Source organism: Heptranchias perlo, chromosome X (assembly GCF_035084215.1).
Source record: "Heptranchias perlo isolate sHepPer1 chromosome X, sHepPer1.hap1, whole genome shotgun sequence".
In the NCBI taxonomy this organism is placed as follows: Eukaryota; Metazoa; Chordata; class Chondrichthyes; order Hexanchiformes; family Hexanchidae; genus Heptranchias; species Heptranchias perlo.
Window position 1 is genome coordinate 15,447,113 of NC_090370.1, and position 16,437 is coordinate 15,463,549.

Genomic DNA, 16,437 nt, shown 5'->3' on the forward strand with positions numbered 1-16,437 from the left:
AGGGTACGGGGAGTGAGGGGGAGAGTGGGATTAGACTGGGTGGGATATTAAAGGGTATGGGGAGTGGGGAGGAGAGTGGGATTAGACTGGGTGGGATATTAAAGGGTATGGGGAGTGAGGGGGAGAGTGGGATTAGACTGGGGGATATTAAAGGGTACGGGGAGTGAGGGGGAGAGTGGGATTAGACTGGGTGGGATATTAAAGGGTACGGGGAGTGAGGGGGAGAGTGGGATTAGACTGGGTGGGATATTAAAGGGTACGGGGAGTGAGGGTGAGAGTGGGACTAGACTGGGTGGGATATTAAAGGGTATGGGGAGTGAGCAGGAAAGTGGGATTAGACTGGGTGGGATATTAAAGGGTACGGGGAGTGAGGGTGAGAGTGGGACTAGACTGGGTGGGATATTAAAGGATATGGGGAGTGAGGGGGAGAGTGGAATTAGACTGGGTGGGATATTAAAGGGTACGGGGAGTGAGGGGGAGAGTGGGATTGGACTGGGTGGGATATTAAAGGGTATGGGGAGTGAGGGGAGAGTGGGATTAGACTGGGTGGGATATTAAAGGGTATGGGGAGTGGGGAGGAGAGTGGGATTAGACTGGGTGGGATATTAAAGGGTATGGGGAGTGAGGGGGAGAGTGGGATTAGACTGGGTGGGATATTAAAGGGTACGGGGAGTGAGGGGGAGAGTGGGATTAGACTGGGTGGGATATTAAAGGGTACGGGGAGTGAGGGGGAGAGTGGGATTAGACTGGGTGGGATATTAAAGGGTACGGGGAGTGAGGGGGAGAGTGGGATTAGACTGGGTGGGATATTAAAGGGTACGGGGAGTGAGGGGGAGAGTGGGATTAGACTGGGTGGGATATTAAAGGGTATGGGGAGTGAGGGGGAGAGTGGGATTAGACTGGGTGGGATATTAAAGGGTATGGGGAGTGAGGGGGAGAGTGCGATTAGACTAGGTGGGACATGAAAGGGTATGGGGAGTGAGGGGGAGAGTGGGATTAGACTGGGTGGGATATTAAAGGGTGAGGGGATTGAGGGGGAGAGTGGGATTAGACTGGGTGGGATATTAAAGGGTATGGGGAGTGAGGGGGAGAGTGCGATTAGACTAGGTGGGACATGAAAGGGTATGGGGAGTGAGGGGGAGAGTGGGATTAGACTGGGTGGGATATTAAAGGGTATGGGGAGTGAGGGGGAGAGTGGGATTAGACTGGGTGAGATATTAAAGGGTATGGGGAGTGAGGGGGAGAGTGGGATTAGACTGGGTGGGATATTAAAGGGTACGGGGAGTGAGGGGGAGAGTGGGATTAGACAAATAGTGTTATTAAAGTGTATGGAGAATAAAGGGAGAGTGCGATTAGACTGAGTGGGACATTAAAGGGTACGGGGAGTGAGGGGGAGAGTGGGATTAGACTGGGTGGGATGTTGAAGGGTATGGGGAGTGAGGGGGAGAGTGGGATTAGACTGGGTGGGATGTTGAAGGGTATGGGGAGTGAGGGGGAGAGTGGGATTAGACTGGGTGGGACATGAAAGGCTATGGGGAGTGAGCAGGAGATTGCGATGAGACAAATAGGGTTATTAAAGTGTATGGAGAATAAAGGGAGAGTGGGATTAGACTGAGTGGGACATTAAAGGGTACGGGGAGTGAGGGGGAGAGTGGGACTCGACTGGGTAGGATATTAAAGGGTACGGGGAGTGAGGGGGAGAGTGGGACTAGACTGGGTGGGATATTAAAGGGTACAGGGAGTGAGGGGGAGAGTGGGATGAGACTGGGTGGGATATTAAAGGGTACGGGGAGTGAGGGTGAGAGTGGGATTAGACTGGGTGAGATATTAAAGGGTATGGGGAGTGAGGGGGAGAGTGGGATTAGACAAATAGGGTTATTAAAGTGTATGGAGAATAAAGGGAGAGTGGGATTAGACTGAGTGGGACATTAAAGGGTACGGGGAGTGAGGGGGAGAGTGGGATTAGACTGGGTGGGATATTAAAGGGTATGGGGAGTGAGGGGGAGAGTGGGATTAGACTGGGTGGGATATTAAAGGATATGGGGAGTGAGGGGGAGAGTGGGATTAGACTGGGTGGGATATTAAAGGGTATGGGGAGTGAGGGGGAGAGTGGGATTGGACTGGGTGGGATATTAAAGGGTACGGGGAGTGAGGGGGAGAGTGGGATTAGACTGGGTGGGATATTAAAGGGTATGGGGAGTGAGGGGGAGAGTGGGATTAGACTGGGTGGAATATTAAAGGGTATGGGGAGTGAGGGGGAGAGTGCGATTAGACTAGGTGGGACATTAAAGGGTATGGGGAGTGAGGGGGAGAGTGGGATTAGACTGAGTGGGATGTTGAAGGGTATGGGGAGTGAGGGGGAGAGTGGGACTAGACTGGGTGGGATATTAAAGGGTACGGGGAGTGAGGGGGAGAGTGGGATTAGACTGGGTGGGATATTAAAGGGTATGGGGAGTGAGGGGGAGAGTGGGATTAGACAAATAGGGTTATTAAAGTGTATGGAGAATAAAGGGAGAGTGGGATTAGACTGAGTGGGACATTAAAGGGTACGGGGAGTGAGGGGGAGAGTGGGATTAGACTGGGTGGGATATTAAAGGGTATGGGGAGTGAGGGGGAGAGTGGGATTAGACAAATAGGGTTATTAAAGTGTATGGAGAATAAAGGGAGAGTGGGATTAGACTGAGTGGGACATTAAAGGGTACGGGGAGTGAGGGGGAGAGTGGGATTAGACTGAGTGGGATATTAAAGGGTACGGGGAGTGAGGGGGAGAGTGGGATTAGACTGGGTGGGATATTAAAGGGTATGGGGAGTGAGGGGGAGAGTGGGATTAGACTGAGTGGGATGTTGAAGGGTATGGGGAGTGAGGGGGAGAGTGGGATTAGACTGGGTGAGATATTAAAGGGTATGGGGAGTGAGGGGGAGAGTGGGATTAGACAAATAGGGTTATTAAAGTGTATGGAGAATAAAGGGAGAGTGGGATTAGACTGAGTGGGATGTTGAAGGGTATGGGGAGTGAGCAGGAGATTGCGATTAGACAAATAGGGTTATTAAAGTGTATGGAGAATAAAGGGAGAGTGGGATTAGACTGAGTGGGACATTAAAGGGTACGGGGAGTGAGGGGGAGAGTGGGATTAGACTGGGTGGGATGTTGAAGGGTATGGGGAGTGAGGGGGAGAGTGGGATTAGACTGGGTGGGATATTAAAGGGTACGGGGAGTGAGGGGGAGAGTGGGATTAGACTGGGTGGGATATTAAAGGGTACGGGGAGTGAGGGGGAGAGTGGGATTAGACTGGGTGGGATATTAAAGGGTACGGGGAGTGAGGGGGAGAGTGGGATTAGACTGGGTGGGATATTAAAGGGTATGGGGAGTGAGGGGGAGAGTGCGATTAGACTGGGTGGGATATTAAAGGGTATGGGGAGTGAGGGGGAGAGTGCGATTAGACTAGGTGGGACATGAAAGGGTATGGGGAGTGAGGGGGAGAGTGGGATTAGACTGGGTGGGATATTAAAGGGTGAGGGGATTGAGGGGGAGAGTGGGATTAGACTGGGTGGGATATTAAAGGGTATGGGGAGTGAGGGGGAGAGTGCGATTAGACTAGGTGGGACATGAAAGGGTATGGGGAGTGAGGGGGAGAGTGGGATTAGACTGGGTGGGATATTAAAGGGTATGGGGAGTGAGGGGGAGAGTGGGATTAGACTGGGTGAGATATTAAAGGGTATGGGGAGTGAGGGGGAGAGTGGGATTAGACTGGGTGGGATATTAAAGGGTACGGGGAGTGAGGGGGAGAGTGGGATTAGACAAATAGTGTTATTAAAGTGTATGGAGAATAAAGGGAGAGTGCGATTAGACTGAGTGGGACATTAAAGGGTACGGGGAGTGAGGGGGAGAGTGGGATTAGACTGGGTGGGATGTTGAAGGGTATGGGGAGTGAGGGGGAGAGTGGGATTAGACTGGGTGGGATGTTGAAGGGTATGGGGAGTGAGGGGGAGAGTGGGATTAGACTGGGTGGGACATGAAAGGCTATGGGGAGTGAGCAGGAGATTGCGATGAGACAAATAGGGTTATTAAAGTGTATGGAGAATAAAGGGAGAGTGGGATTAGACTGAGTGGGACATTAAAGGGTACGGGGAGTGAGGGGGAGAGTGGGACTCGACTGGGTAGGATATTAAAGGGTACGGGGAGTGAGGGGGAGAGTGGGACTAGACTGGGTGGGATATTAAAGGGTACAGGGAGTGAGGGGGAGAGTGGGATGAGACTGGGTGGGATATTAAAGGGTACGGGGAGTGAGGGTGAGAGTGGGATTAGACTGGGTGAGATATTAAAGGGTATGGGGAGTGAGGGGGAGAGTGGGATTAGACAAATAGGGTTATTAAAGTGTATGGAGAATAAAGGGAGAGTGGGATTAGACTGAGTGGGACATTAAAGGGTACGGGGAGTGAGGGGGAGAGTGGGATTAGACTGGGTGGGATATTAAAGGGTATGGGGAGTGAGGGGGAGAGTGGGATTAGACTGGGTGGGATATTAAAGGATATGGGGAGTGAGGGGGAGAGTGGGATTAGACTGGGTGGGATATTAAAGGGTATGGGGAGTGAGGGGGAGAGTGGGATTGGACTGGGTGGGATATTAAAGGGTACGGGGAGTGAGGGGGAGAGTGGGATTAGACTGGGTGGGATATTAAAGGGTATGGGGAGTGAGGGGGAGAGTGGGATTAGACTGGGTGGAATATTAAAGGGTATGGGGAGTGAGGGGGAGAGTGCGATTAGACTAGGTGGGACATTAAAGGGTATGGGGAGTGAGGGGGAGAGTGGGATTAGACTGAGTGGGATGTTGAAGGGTATGGGGAGTGAGGGGGAGAGTGGGACTAGACTGGGTGGGATATTAAAGGGTACGGGGAGTGAGGGGGAGAGTGGGATTAGACTGGGTGGGATATTAAAGGGTATGGGGAGTGAGGGGGAGAGTGGGATTAGACAAATAGGGTTATTAAAGTGTATGGAGAATAAAGGGAGAGTGGGATTAGACTGAGTGGGACATTAAAGGGTACGGGGAGTGAGGGGGAGAGTGGGATTAGACTGGGTGGGATATTAAAGGGTATGGGGAGTGAGGGGGAGAGTGGGATTAGACAAATAGGGTTATTAAAGTGTATGGAGAATAAAGGGAGAGTGGGATTAGACTGAGTGGGACATTAAAGGGTACGGGGAGTGAGGGGGAGAGTGGGATTAGACTGGGTGGGATATTAAAGGGTATGGGGAGTGAGGGGGAGAGTGGGATTAGACTGAGTGGGATGTTGAAGGGTATGGGGAGTGAGGGGGAGAGTGGGATTAGACTGGGTGAGATATTAAAGGGTATGGGGAGTGAGGGGGAGAGTGGGATTAGACAAATAGGGTTATTAAAGTGTATGGAGAATAAAGGGAGAGTGGGATTAGACTGAGTGGGATGTTGAAGGGTATGGGGAGTGAGCAGGAGATTGCGATTAGACAAATAGGGTTATTAAAGTGTATGGAGAATAAAGGGAGAGTGGGATTAGACTGAGTGGGACATTAAAGGGTACGGGGAGTGAGGGGGAGAGTGGGATTAGACTGGGTGGGATGTTGAAGGGTATGGGGAGTGAGGGGGAGAGTGGGATTAGACTGGGTGGGATGTTGAAGGGTATGGGGAGTGAGGGGGAGAGTGGGATTAGACTGGGTGGGACATGAAAGGCTATGGGGAGTGAGCAGGAGATTGCGATGAGACAAATAGGGTTATTAAAGTGTATGGAGAATAAAGGGAGAGTGGGATTAGACTGAGTGGGACATTAAAGGGTACGGGGAGTGAGGGGGAGAGTGGGACTAGACTGGGTAGGATATTAAAGGGTACGGGGAGTGAGGGGGCGAGTGGGACTAGACTGGGTGGGATATTAAAGGGTACAGGGAGTGAGGGGGAGAGTGGGATGAGACTGGGTGGGATATTAAAGGGTACGGGGAGTGAGGGTGAGAGTGGGATTAGACTGGGTGAGATATTAAAGGGTACGGGGAGTGAGCAGGAGAGTGGGATTAGACTGGGTGGGATATTAAAGGGTACGGGGAGTGAGGGGGAGAGTGGGATTAGACAAATAGGGTTATTAAAGTGTATGGAGAATAAAGGGAGAGTGGGATTAGACTGAGTGGGACATTAAAGGGTACGGGGAGTGAGGGTGAGAGTGGGATTAGACTGGGTGGGACATGAAAGGGTATGGGGAGTGAGGGGGAGAAATGGATGAGACTGGGGGATATTAATGGATAATGGGAGTGAGGGGGAGAGTGGGATTAGACTGGGTGGGATATTAAAGGGTATGGGGAGTGAGGGGGAGAGTGGGATTAGACTGGGTGGCATATTGAAGGGTATGGGGAGTGAGGGGGAGAGTGGGATTAGACTGGGTGGGATATTAAAGGGTACGGGGAGTGAGGGGGAGAGTGAGATTACACTGGGTGGGATATTAATGGATATGGGGAGTGATGGGAGAGTGAGATTAGACTGGGTGGGATATTCAAGGGTATGGGGAGTGAGGGGGAGAGTGGGATTAGACTGGGTGGGATGTTGAAGGGTATGGGGAGTGAGGGGGACAGTGGGATTAGACTGGGTGGGATATTAATGGATAATGGGAGTGAGGGGGAGAGTGGGATTAGACTGGGTGGGATATTAAAGGGTATGGGGAGTGAGGGGGAGAGTGGGATTAGACTGGGTGGCATATTAAAGGGTATGGGGAGTGAGGGGGAGAGTGGGATTCGACTGGGTGGGATATTAAAGGGTATGGGGAGTGAGGGGGAGAGTGGGATTAGACTGGGTGGGATATTAAAGGGTATGGGGAGTGAGGGGGAGAGTGGGATTAGACTGGGTGGGATATTAAAGGGTACGGGGAGTGAGGGTGAGAGTGAGATTAGACTGGATGGGATATTAAAGGGTACGGGGAGTGAGGGGGAGAGTGAGATTACACTGGGTGGGATATTAATGGATATGGGGAGTGAGGGGGAGAGTGGGATTAGACTGGGTGGGATATTAATGGATATGGGGAGTGAGGGGGGAGAGTGGGATTAGACACGGTGGGATATTCAATGGTATGGGGAGTGAGGGGGAGAGTGGGATTAGACTGGGTGGGATATTAAAGGGTATGAGGAGTGAGGGGGAGAGTGGGATTAGACTGGGTGGCATATTAAAGGGTATGGGGAGTGAGAGGGAGAGTGAGATTAGACTGGGGGATATTAAAGGGCACGGGGAGTGAGTGGGAGAGTGGGATTAGACTGGGTGGGATATTAAAGGGTACGGGGAGTGAGGGGGAGAGTGGGATTAGACTGGGTGGGATATTAATGGATATGGGGAGTGAGGGGGAGAATGGGATTGGACTGGGTGGGATATTCAAGGGTATGGGGAGTGAGGGGGAGAGTGGGAATCGACTGGGTGGGATATTAATGGATATGGGGAGTGAGGGGGAGAGTGGGATTAGATTGGGTGGGATATTAATGGATATGGGGAGTGAGGGGGAGAGTGGGATTAGACTGGGTGGGATATTAAAGGGTATGGGGAGGTAGCAGGAGAATGGGATTAGACTGGGGGATATTAAAGCGTATGGGGAGTGAGGGATTGGGTGGGATATTGAAGGGTATGGGGAGTGAGGGGGGAGAGTGAGAGTAGACTGGGGGGATAGTAAAGGGTATAGGGAGTGAGCAGGAGAGGGGGATATTAAAGGATATGGGGAGTGAGGGGGAGAGTGGGATTAGACTGGATGGGATATTAAAGGGTATGGGGAGTGAAGGGGAGAGTGAGATTAGAATGGGGGGATATTAAACGGTATGGGGAGTGAGGGGGAGAGTGAGATTAGACTGGGTGGGATATTAATGGAGATGGGGAGTGAGGGGGAGAATGGGATTAGACTGGGTGGAATATTCAAGGGTATGGGGAGTGAGGGGGAGAGTGGGATTAGACTGGGTGGGATATTAATGGATATGGGGAGTGAGGGGGAGAGTGGGATTCGACTGGGTGGGATATTAAAGGGTAGGGGGGAGAGTGAGATTAGACTGGCTGGAATATTAATGGATATGGGGAGTGAGGGGGAGAGTGGGATTAGACTGGGTGGGATATTAACGGATATGGGGAGTGAGGGGGAGAGTGGGATTAGACTGGGTGGGATATTAATGGATATGGGGAGAGTGGGATTAGACTGGGTGGGATTTTAAAGGGTACGGGGAATGAGCAGGAGAATGGGATTAGACTGGGGGATATTAAAGGGTACGGGGAATGAGCAGGAGAATGGGATTAGACTGGGTGGGATATTCAAGGGAATGGGGAGTGAGGGGGAGAGTGGGACTAGACTGGGTGGGATATTAAAGGGTACGGGGAGTGAGGGGGAGAGTGGGATGAGACTGGGTGGGATATTAAAGGGTACGGGGAGTGAGGGTGAGAGTGGGATTAGACTGAGTGGGATGTTGAAGGGTATGGGGAGTGAGCAGGAGATTGCGATTAGACAAATAGGGTTATTAAAGTGTATGGAGAATAAAGGGAGAGTGGGATTAGACTGAGTGGGACATTAAAGGGTTCGGGGAGTGAGGGGGAGAGTGGGATTAGACTGGGTGGGATGTTGAAGGGTACGGGGAGTGAGGGGGAGAGTGGGATTAGACTGGGTGGGATATTAAAGGGTATGGGGAGTGAGGGGGAGAAATGGATGAGACTGGGGGATATTAATGGATAATGGGAGTGAGGGGGAGAGTGGGATTAGACTGGGTGGGATATTAAAGGGTATGGGGAGTCAGGGGGAGAGTGGGATTAGACTGGGTGGGATATTAAAGGGTATGGGGAGTGAGGGGGAGAGTGGGATTAAACTGGGTGGCATATTAAAGGGTATGGGGAGTGAGGGGGAGAGTGGGATTAGACTGGGTGGGATATTAAAGGGTACGGGGAGTGAGGGGGAGAGTGGGATTACACTGGGTGGGATATTAATGGATATGGGGAGTGATGGGAGAGTGAGATTAGACTGGGTGGGATATTAATGGATATGGGGAGTGAGTGGGAGAATGGGATTAGACTGGGTGGGATATTCAAGGGAATGGGGAGTGAGGGGGAGAGTAGGACTAGACTGGGTGGGATATTAAAGGGTACGGGGAGTGAGGGGGAGAGTGGGATGAGACTGGGTGGGATATTAAAGGGTACGGGGAGTGAGGGTGAGAGTGGGATTAGACTGAGTGGGATGTTGAAGGGTACGGGGAGTGAGCAGGAGATTGCGATTAGACAAATAGGGTTATTAAAGTGTATGGAGAATAAAGGGAGAGTGGGATTAGACTGAGTGGGACATTAAAGGGTACGGGGAGTGAGGGGGAGAGTGGGATTAGACTGGGTGGGATATTAAAGGGTATGGGGAGAGTGGGATTAGACTGGGTGGGATATTAAAGGGTATGGGGAGTGAGGGGGAGAGTGGGATTAGACTGGGTGGGATGTTGAAGGGTATGGGGAGTGAGGGGGAGAGTGGGATTAGACTGGGTGGGATATTAAAGGGTATGGGGAGTGAGGGGGAGAAATGGATGAGACTGGGGGATATTAATGGATAATGGGAGTGAGGGGGAGAGTGGGATTAGACTGGGTGGGATATTAAAGGGTATGGGGAGTGAGGGGGAGAGTGGGATTCGACTGGGTGGCATATTAATGGATAATGGGAGTGAGGGGGAGAGTGGGATTAGACTGGGTGGGATATTAAAGGTTATGGGGAGTGAGGGGGAGAGTGGGACTCGACTGGGTGGCATATTAAAGGGTATGGGGAGTGAGGGGGAGAGTGGGATTAGACTGGGTGGGATATTAAAGGGTATGGGGAGTGAGGGGGAGAGTGGGATTAGACTGGGTGGGATATTAAAGGGTATGGGGAGTGAGGGGGAGAGTGGGATTAGACTAGGTGGGATATTAAAGGGTACGGGGAGTGAGGGTGAGAGTGAGATTACACTGGGTGGGATATTAATGGATATGGGGAGTGATGGGAGAGTGAGATTAGACTGGGTGGGATATTAATGGATATGGGGAGTGAGTGGGAGAATGGGATTAGACTGGGTGGGATATTCAAGGGTACGGGGAGTGAGGGGGAGAGTGGGATTTGACTGGGTGGGATATTAAAGGGTATGGGGAGTGAGGGGGAGAGTGGGATTAGACTGGGTGGCATATTAAAGGGTATGGGGAGTGAGAGGGAGAGTGGGATTAGACTGGGGGATATTAAAGGGCACGGGGAGTGAGTGGGAGAGTGGGATTAGACTGGGTGGGATATTAAAGGGTATGGGGAGTGAGGGGGAGAGTGGGATTAGACTGGGTGGAATATTAAAGGGTACGGGGAGTGAGGGGGAGAGTGTAATTCGACTGGGTGGGATATTAATGGATATGGGGAGTGAGGGGGAGAATGGGATTGGACTGGGTGGGATATTCAAGGGTATGGGGAGTGAGGGGGAGAGTGGGAATAGACTGGGTGGGATATTAATGGATATGGGGAGTGAGGGGGAGAGTGTGATTAGACTGGGTGGGATATTAATGGATATGGGGAGTGAGGGGGAGAGTGGGATTAGACTGGGTGGGATATTAAAGGGTATGGGGAGGTAGCAGGAGAATGGGATTAGACTGGGTGGGATATTAAAGGGTACGGGGAGTGAGGGATTGGGTGGGATATTGAAGGGTATGGGGAGTGAGAGGGGAGAGTGGGATTAGACTGGATGGGATATTAAAGGGTATGGGGAGTGAAGGGGAGAGTGAGATTAGAATGGGGGGATATTAAACGGTATGGGGAGTGAGGGGGAGAGTGGGATTAGACTGGGTGGGATATTAATGGATATGGGGAGTGAGGGGGAGAGTGGGATTCGACTGGGTGGGATATTTAAGGGTAGGGGGGAGAGTGAGATTAGACTGGCTGGAATATTAATGGATATGGGGAGTGAGGGGGAGAGTGGGATTAGACTAGGTGGGATATTAAAGGGTATGGGGAGTGAGGGGGAGAGTGGGATTAGACTGGGTGGGATATTAATGGGTATGGGGAGTGAGGGGGAGAGTGAGATTAGACTGGGTGGGATATTAACGGATATGGGCAGTGAGGGGGAGAGTGGGATTAGACTGGGTGGGATATTAATGGATATGGGGAGTGAGTGGGATTAGACTGGGTGGGATATTAATTGATATGGGGAGAGTGGGATTAGACTGGGTGGGATTTTAAAGGGTACGGGGAATGAGCAGGAGAATGGGATTAGACTGGGGGATATTAAAGGGTACGGGGAATGAGCAGGAGAATGGGATTAGACTGGGGGATATTAAAGGGTATGGGGAGTGAGGGAGAGAGTGAGATTCGACTGGGTGGGATATTAATTGATATGGGGAGTGAGGGTGAGAGTGAGATTAGACTGGGGGATATTAAACGGTATGGGGAGTGAGCAGGAGAGGGGGATATTAAAGGGTATGGGGAGAGTGGGATTAGACAGGATGGGATATTAATGGATATGGGGAGTGAGGGGCAGAGTGAGATTAGACTGGGGGATATTAATGGATATGGGGAGTGTGGGTGAGAGTGGGATTAGACTGGGTGAGATATTAAAGGGTATGGGGAGTGAGCAGGAGATTGCGATTAGACAAATAGGGTTATTAAAGTGTATGGAGAATAAAGGGAGAGTGGGATTAGACTGAGTGGGACATTAAAGGGTACGGGGAGTGAGGGGGAGAGTGGGACTAGACTGGGTGAGATATTAAAGGGTATGGGGAGTGAGGGTGAGAGTGGGATTCGACTGGGTGGGATATTAAAGGGTATGAGGAGTGAGGGGGAGAGTGGGATTAGACTTGGTGGGATATTAAAGGGTACGGGGAGTGAGATTAGACTGGGTGGGATATTAAAGGGTACGGGGAGTGAGGGGGAGAGTGAGATTACACTGGGTGGGATATTAATGGATATGGGGAGTGATGGGAGAGTGAGATTAGACTGGGTGGGATATTAATGGATATGGGGAGTGAGTGGGAGAATGGGATTAGACTGGGTGGGATATTAATGGATATGAGGAGTGAGGGGTAGAGTGGGATTCGACTGGGTGGGATATTCAAGGGTATGGGGAGTGAGGGGGAGAGTGGGATTAGACTGGGTGGGATATTAAAGGGTATGGGGAGTGAGTGGGAGAGTGGGATTAGACTGGGTGGGATATTAAAGGGTATGGGGAGTGAGGGGGAGAGTGGGACTAGACTGGGTGGGATATTAATGGATATGAGGAGTGAGGGGGAGAGTGGGATTAGACTGGGTGGGATATTAATGGATATGGGGAGTGAGGGGGAGAGTGGGATTCGACTGGGTGGGATATTAAAGGGTATGGGGAGTGAGGGGGAGAGTGGGATGAGACTGGGTGGGATATTAAAGGGTATGGGGAGTGGGATGAGACTGGATGGGATATTAAAGGGTATGGGGAGTGAGGGGGAGAGTGGGATGAGACTGGGTGGGATATTAAAGGGTATGGGGAGTGGGATGAGACTGGATGGGATATTAAAGGATGATTTCACATTGGACCTTTTAAAGTCAGCTGCCAACCCAGGCCCCAGGGGTGTCAGTACATTGCCTGACCCACAGCACCACCTAATCCCTTCAACTCTTGTGGTAATGTTTCTTTTGTCACTTCAGAATGTAAGTCTAACTGTGCTGAAATGTGACTCACTTCTGTACAGCTACCCTCTGGACTCGTGAATGCTCCCCTTAATGTCAATCCCTGCAGTGATAAGGAGTATAAATATCGGGGTCAATGCTGTCCAATGTGTAAACCTGGTAAGTCAGTATTGTAAACCCGCTCTGTAATGACAGGAGTGAGAGGAGTGATTGGGTTTTCTCAACTCTTGATGGAACTTGATTAAGTATCGATTTTGACGGTGTAACTCTGTATATCCCAGCAGCATTGTATTCTCCTATTCGGAAGAAAGTTACAGTGTTAACACTACCTTATTTAGTGTGTTGATATTAAAGGAAAAGAATATTTTAAATTCAAAACCACTGATTACACCCACAACAAATAAGAAAGAGTATGTTAGAATTCCAACATGTAACGCATATTAACAAGAGGATTTTCAACCAGTCTGTCTGCTCCCCCTTCACTAATATCTAGGGAATGTAGATGGGGAATTGTCTATCTGTAGAGTTAATAGGGGGTCCTTTCTAACTTCGTCACTTCAGCAGTAACCTGGAGAGTGGATCGCATGACCATTGTAGAACCCGTCCGACTTTCATCCCATTGAAATCAAAGAATGGAGCATTGGGTGCTCTTTGGACCTGAGATTCAAGTGGGAGTAATAGCAGACCGTAACCACTTAGAACTGATTTATGCCGTCAGATGAAAATCACCCCCTTAGTTGCGGGTTGGCAGAGCTGTGGCTTAGGGACCCCCACATCGTTGGTAAGCTTCTCACTGTTTATCCAACTAGGACCAACCTACTCATTGGGGCTTTGGCCTGCATGGTTAACTGGAGCCGATTGAGAGGAATTGTGGTCCCTAGTTAACCCTAGAAGGGTTTAGATAAAGTAAATAGAGAGAAACTGTTCCCATTGGCGGAAGGGTCAAGAACCAGAGGACACAGATTTAAAGTGATTGGCAAAAGAACCAAAGGCGATATGAGGAAAAACTTTTTTATGCAGCGAGTAGTTATGATCTGGAATGCGTTGCCTGAAAGGGTGGTGGGAGCAGATTCAATCGTGGCTTTCAAAAAGGAATTGGATAAATACTTGAAGGGGAAAAGATTTGCAGGGCTACGGGGGAAAAAGCGGGGAAATGGGACTAACTGGATTGCTCTTACAAAGAGCTGGCACGGGCTCGATGGGCCGAATGGCCTCCTTCTGTGCTGTAACCGTTCTATGATTCTAGTTACAGGTCTACCCCTCCAGGTTCTGTTAATGAGCTAGGCCGGCTGGTCAGCCATTAACAGTGTCCTGGAGAACTGCGGACCAGTCTGGATCAGGTATTGGATTACGGAGTCTACCACAGGGGGTTAACTTGATTTAAAATCTTCACCTTGACCCCAAAGTGGCCCTGCCTCTTCCCACCACCCCTACCCCCGCCAAGAAAAAGAGTCACTGGTTGGTCGTTATTCTTAAATTTATTCTACCACACCTGATTGGGCCATTCTTCCCATATGATTGTCTCCTTGTTCCTGTAGTAGACCACAGTCAGTTAAAGCAAGCTAAGAACAACTGGACACCTCCAAACAAACCTTTTTAAACAATGATTCTTACAATTAGGACCATTTACACTTTCTACCTCCCACCCTCAGTTCCCTTTCCTACAGATTCCCAGCATTCATGTTGTTCTTTTTACCACAGTTCTTTGCTCGGGTTTTAATAGTTGCCTCTCCCACTCTTACTTTCTGTTACAGGTCAGCGAGTTGAGGAACATTGCACACATAATACTGGTACACAGTGCTACCCATGTGCAAACAGCACCTACCGAGACAATTTCAACGGACTAGAGCAGTGTATTGCATGCAAGGCTTGTGGAGAAGGTGAGTGATTAAAATGCCTGTCCTATAACTGCACAGACCTGACTGCAATGCAAGGGGTGTCCTTGAGAGTGACATTGTGTAACCAGGTAATGGAATACAGTATCCACAGATTGAAATGTGTACATTAGAGGGGTGCTGTTGGTGCAGTAGAAACATTTTGGTGTTTACCCTGGGTGCGTTACAGGAGGTTTACTGTGGCACGGCATGTATTAAAGATTGTGGCATTGATGCCAGCAGTGCTGGGTTTATTAGTGAGCTCTTGGTATAAGGACATGGGGTGCTGGGTTTATTAGGCGTGTTTTGGTATGGGTGCTGGGTTTATTAGGCGTGTTTTGGTGTGGGTGCTGGGTTTATTAGGCGTGTTTTGGTGTGGGTGCTGGGTTTATTAGGCGTGTTTTGGTGTGGGTGCTGGGTTTATTAGGTGGGTTTTGGTATGGGTGCTGGGTTTATTAGGCGTGTTTTGGTGTGGGTGCTGGGTTTATTAGGCGGGTTTTGGTGTGGGTGCTGGGTTTATTAGTGGGTTTTGGTGTGGGTGCTGGGTTTATTAGGCGTGTTTTGGTGTGGGTGCTTGGTTTATTAGGCGTGTTTTGGTGTGGGTGCTGGGTTTATTAGACTGGTTTTGGTGTGGGTGCTGGGTTTATTAGGTGGGTTTTGGTGTGGGTGCTGGGTTTATTAGGCGTGTTTTGGTGTGGGTGCTGGGTTTATTAGGTGGGTTTTGGTGTGGGTGCTGGGTTTATTAGGTGGGTTTTGGTGCGGGTGCTGGGTTTATTAGGCGTGTTTTGGTGTGGGTGCTGGGTTTATTAGACTGGTTTTGGTGTGGGTGCTGGGTTTATTAGGTGGGTTTTGGTGTGGGTGCTGGGTTTATTAGGTGGGTTTTGGTGTGGGTGCTGGGTTTATTAGGTGGGTTTTGGTGTGGGTGCTTGGTTTATTAGGCGTGTTTTGGTATGGGTGCTGGGTTTATTAGACTGGTTTTGGTGTGGGTGCTGGGTTTATTAGGTGGGTTTTGGTGTGGGTGCTGGGTTTATTAGGCGTGTTTTGGTGTGGGTGCTGGGTTTATTAGGTGGGTTTTGGTGTGGGTGCTGGGTTTATTAGGTGGGTTTTGGTGCGGGTGCTGGGTTTATTAGGTGGGTTTTGGTGCGGGTGCTGGGTTTATTAGGTGGGTTTTGGTGTGGGTGCTGGGTTTATTAGGCGTGTTTTGGTGTGGGTGCTGGGTTTATTAGACTGGTTTTGGTGTGGGTGATGGGTGTATTAGGCGTGTTTTGGTGTGGGTGCTGGGTTTATTAGGCGTGTTTTGGTGTGGGTGCTGGGTGTATTAGGCGTGTTTTGGTGTGGGTGCTGGGTTTATTAGGTGGGTTTTGGTGTGGGTGCGGGGTTTATTGGGTGGGTTTTGGTGTGGGTGCTGGGTTTATTAGGCGGGTTTTGGTGTGGGTGCTGGGTTTATTAGGTGGGTTTTGGTGTGGGTGCTGGGTTTATTAGGCGGGTTTTGGTGTGGGTGCTGGGTTTATTAGGTGGGTTTTGGTGTGGGTGCTGGATTTATTAGTCGGGTTTTGGTGTGGGTGCTGGGTTTATTAGACTGGTTTTGGTGTGGGTGCTGGGTTTATTAGGCGGGTTTTGGTGTGGGTGCTGGGTTTATTAGGCGGGTTTTGGTGTGGGTGCTGGGTTTATTAGACTGGTTTTGGTGTGGGTGCTGGGTTTATTAGGTGGGTTTTGGTGTGGGTGCTGGGTTTATTAGGCGTGTTTTGGTGTGGGTGCTGGGTTTATTAGGTGGGTTTTGGTGTGGGTGCTGGGTTTATTAGGTGGGTTTTGGTGCGGGTGCTGGGTTTATTAGGCGTGTTTTGGTGTGGGTGCTGGGTTTATTAGACTGGTTTTGGTGTGGGTGCTGGGTTTATTAGGTGGGTTTTGGTGTGGGTGCTGGGTTTATTAGGTGGGTTTTGGTGTGGGTGCTGGGTTTATTA

At 50.3% G+C, this 16,437-nt stretch overlaps 2 protein-coding genes across 3 annotated transcripts in view; both read left to right on the forward strand.

Moving 5' to 3' along the window:
• The window catches only part of LOC137307306 (myosin light polypeptide 6-like), a 448,832-nt gene that overhangs the window by 296,192 nt on the left and 136,203 nt on the right, over positions 1–16,437 (forward strand). The window lies entirely within an intron of this gene.
• LOC137307302 (tumor necrosis factor receptor superfamily member 14-like) overlaps positions 1–16,437 on the forward strand; it is a 53,702-nt gene that overhangs the window by 10,608 nt on the left and 26,657 nt on the right. For both annotated transcript variants that reach the window (XM_067976763.1, XM_067976762.1), the window contains exons 2-3: positions 12,665–12,761; positions 14,357–14,482. In XM_067976763.1, coding sequence (XP_067832864.1) covers positions 12,665–12,761; positions 14,357–14,482 — 223 coding nt within the window. The remainder of the gene's footprint in view (positions 1–12,664; positions 12,762–14,356; positions 14,483–16,437) is intronic.